Below are 3,634 nucleotides of genomic sequence, written 5' to 3' on the forward strand. Positions count from 1 at the left end.
CGGTACGCATCAGAGAAGCTTTGAAAACCAGTTTCATGACTGGCCAGGCTACGCTGTGAAAGTTCTGTTTGTTTCTCCTTGATGAAACCCCCCGCCCCTTGGTTCACTCTACTTCCCTGTAAGCTAACCACCCTCCCCTCCTCCCTTTAATCACCGCTTGCAGAGGCAATAAAGTCATTGCTGCTTCACAGTCATGCATTCGTTATTCATTCATCACACAAATAGGGAGATGACTACCAAGGTATCCCAGGAGGGGTGGTGGAGGAGGGAAGGAAAATGCCACACAGCACTTTAAGCACAGCACTTTAAAAGTTTACAACTTTAAAATTTATTGAATGACAGCCTTCTTTTTTTGGGGCAATCCTCTGTGGTGGAGTGGCTGGTTGGCCGGAGGCCCCCCCACCGCGTTCTTGGGCGTCTGGGTGTGGAGGCTATGGAACTTGGGGAGGAGGGCGGTTGGTTACAGAGGGGCAGCAGTGGCAGTCTGTGCTCCAGCTGCCTTTGCTGCAGCTCAACCATACACTGGAGCATTCTGGTTTGGTCCTGCAGCAGCCTCAGCATTGAATCCTGCCTCCTCTCATCACGCTGCCGGCACATTTGAGCTTCAGCCCTGTCTTCAGCCCGCCACTTACTCTCTTAAGCCCGCCACTTACTCTCTTCAGCCCTCCACCTCTCCTCCCGGTCATTTTGTGCTTTCCTGCACTCTGACATTATTTGCCTCCACGCATTCGTCTGTGCTCTGTCAGTGTGGGAGGACAGCATGAGCTCGGAGAACATTTCATCTCGAGTGCGTTTTTTTTTCTTTCTAAGCTTCACTAGCCTCTGGGAAGGAGAAGATCCTGTGATCATTGAAACACATGCAGCTGGTGGAGAAAAAAAAAGGGACAGCGGTATTTAAAAAGACACATTTTATAAAACAGTGGCTACACTCTTTCAGGGTAAACCTTGCTGTTAACATTACATACATAGCACATGTGCTTTCGTTACAAGGTCGCATTTTGCCTCCTCCCACCGCGTGACTACCCCTTCAACCTTCCCCCCTCCCTGTGGCTAACAGCGGCGAACATTTCTGTTCAGCCACAGGCAAACAGCCCAGCAGGAACGGGCACCTCTGAGTGTCCCTGAAGAAAAGCACTCTATTTCAACCAGGTGACCATGAATTATATCTCACTCTCCTGAGGATAACACAGAGAGATAAAGAACGGATTTTGGTTGAATGCCAGCAAACATACACTGCAATGCTTTGTTCTACAGTGATTCCCGAGTACGTGTTACTGGCCTGGAGTGGTAAAGTGTCCTACCATGAAGGACGAAATAAGGCTGCCCTCCCCAGAAACCTTTTGCAAAGGCTTTAGGACTACATCTAGGAGAACCGCAAATGCCAGGGCAAAGTAATCCTTTCACATGCTTGCTTTTAAACCATGTATAGCATTTTAAAAGGTACACTCACCAGAGGTCCCTTCTCCGCCTGCTGGGTCCAGGAGGCAGCCTTGGGTGGGTTCGGGGGGTACTGGCTCCAGGTCTAGGGTGAGAAACAGTTCCTGGCTGTCGGGAAAACCGGTTTCTCCGCTTGCTTGCTGTGAGCTATCTACAACCTCCTCCTCATCATCATCTTCTTCGTCCCCAAAACCTGCTTCCGTATTGCCTCCATCTCCATTGAAGGAGTCAAACAACACGGCTGGGGTAGTGGTGGCTGAACCCCCTAAAATGGCATGCAGCTCATCATAGAAGCGGCATGTTTGGGGCTCTGACCCAGAGCGGCTGTTCGCCTCTCTGGTTTTCTGGTAGGCTTGCCTCAGCTCCTTCAGTTTCACGCGGCACTGCTTCGGGTCCCTGTTATGGCCTCTGTCCTTCATGCCCTGGGAGATTTTCACAAAGGTTTTGGCATTTCGAAAACTGGAACGGAGTTCTGATAGCACGGATTCCTCTCCCCAAACAGCGATCAGATCCCGTACCTCCCGTTCGGTCCATGCTGGAGCTCTTTTGCGATTCTGGGACTCCATCATGGTCACCTGTGCTGATGAGCTCTGCATGGTCACCTGCAGCTTGCCACGCTGGCCAGACAGGAAATGAGATTCAAAAGTTTGCGGTTCTTTTCCTGTCTACCTGGCCAGTGCATCTGAGTTGAGAGTGCTGTCCAGAGCGGTCAGAATGGAGCACTCTGGGATAGCTCCCGGAGGCCAATACCATCGAATTGTGTCCACAGTACCCCAAATTCGAGCTGGGAACGTCGATTTAAGCGCTAATCCACTTGTCAGGGGTGGAGTAAGGAAATCGATTTTAAGAGCCCTTTAAGTCGAAATAAAGGGCTTCACTGTGTGGACGGGTGCAGGTTTAAATCGATTTAACGTTGCTAAATTCGACCTAAAGTCCTAGTGTAGACCAGGGCTAGTCTCTAAGGTGCCACAAGTCCTCCTTTTCTTTTTGTGGATACAGACTAACAGGGCTGCTACTCTGAAACTCATCTAATACAGGGGTTCTCAAACTGTGGGTCAGGAACCATAAGGCTGATGTTAGACTTGCTGGGGCCAAGGGCCAAAGCCCAAGCCCCACTGCCCAGGGCTAAGATTACATGCCCCCCGCCTAGGGTAGAAGCCCTTGGGCTTCAGCTTTGCCCCTCCCACCCGCACCCGCCTGGGGCAACGGAGCTTGGGTGCTCTTGGTCTTTGGTCCCCCCCTCCTGGGGTCGTGTAGTAATTTTTGTTGTCAGAAGGGGGTCACGGTGCAATGAAGTTTGAGAACTGCAAATCTAATATATCTATGACTTGTATAAAAAAAATTAATAGTTTTTTAACTATTTAACTATTTAATCTTTTCCCCTGATCTGCCTACCCATCCGTCTGTCCTTAGCCTTTGAGCTCCTTGGGGAAGAACCATCCTTTCTTGAATATCTAGAAGGCTCCTACCACATCACGGGTACTAGCATACTGATTTGTTTATTATGGTTATGGTATCTAAGCCGTGATATAGGTCTGAATTTTGGGACTGACCTTAAGTTTTATATATATATATGATGGTGCTGAACCAAATCTATAGATGCAAACATTGGAGAGCTCAAAATCTGGTTTGGCATTTTACAGCTTAGCCCCATCTCCACTAAGCTCCCAGGGAAGGGATCATGTGTTCCTACGTGGTGTATTTGTACAGCACAATTATTAGTTATTTGTATTTCAGTAGTGCCTAGGGCCCTGGATCTGGGTCCTGGTGTGCTAAATCCTGCACAAACATGTGATCAGAGAATGGCCCCTGCTCTGAAAAGCTTTCAGTCTAAATAAATAAGACAGATACAGTATTACCAGATGTTAAAAAATCGTGAGTCAGGACCTCAAATGTCATGAAATTACTTTAAAAACCATGAGATTTTATAACACATTGGGGTGCTCTTTTTTTTTTTTATTGAGCCTTTAGGATACACATGAGCAATGTTTTCAGGCTTTTTTCCATCAGCATGAGGACTAGAAACTTACTTTTAAAAAAAAATGAAAACTGATATTATCATGTAATCCCCTGACTCCAAGATCTGGGGCTTTAAGGAAAAGACCGAGTATCAGGAGAGCTGGAAACACAGCAGCAGGGATGGGAAACAGAAGTGAAGCGGCTTGCCCATAGTCAGTCAGTGGTAGAGCTGGGAATC

General features: G+C 48.0%; 1 protein-coding gene across 1 annotated transcript; it reads right to left on the minus strand.

Annotated features, from left to right (window-relative positions):
• Positions 1 to 358: 358 nt before the first annotated feature.
• Positions 359 to 2,006, minus strand: LOC140913634 (uncharacterized). The gene is made up of 2 exons (XM_073350361.1): positions 1,451 to 2,006; positions 359 to 863 (listed from the first exon to the last, which is right to left on the minus strand). Exons 1-2 carry the CDS (start codon positions 2,004 to 2,006, stop codon positions 637 to 639), a joined length of 783 nt encoding a protein of 260 aa, XP_073206462.1. The 3' UTR covers positions 359 to 636.
• Positions 2,007 to 3,634: the final 1,628 nt, after the last annotated feature.

This window comes from Lepidochelys kempii, chromosome 6, assembly GCF_965140265.1.
Source record: "Lepidochelys kempii isolate rLepKem1 chromosome 6, rLepKem1.hap2, whole genome shotgun sequence".
NCBI classification, from domain to species: domain Eukaryota; kingdom Metazoa; phylum Chordata; order Testudines; family Cheloniidae; genus Lepidochelys; species Lepidochelys kempii.

Excerpts from the sequence above, each read along its gene's own strand:
- LOC140913634 (XM_073350361.1), bottom strand. The coding sequence starts at position 2,006 with ATGATGGAGTCCCAGAATCGCAAAAGAGCTCCAGCATGGACCGAACGG. Across the intron at positions 864-1,450 it reads AGGCGGAGAAGGGACCTCTG|CTGCATGTGTTTCAATGATC; the intron begins GTGAGTGTACCT and ends TTTCTCCACCAG.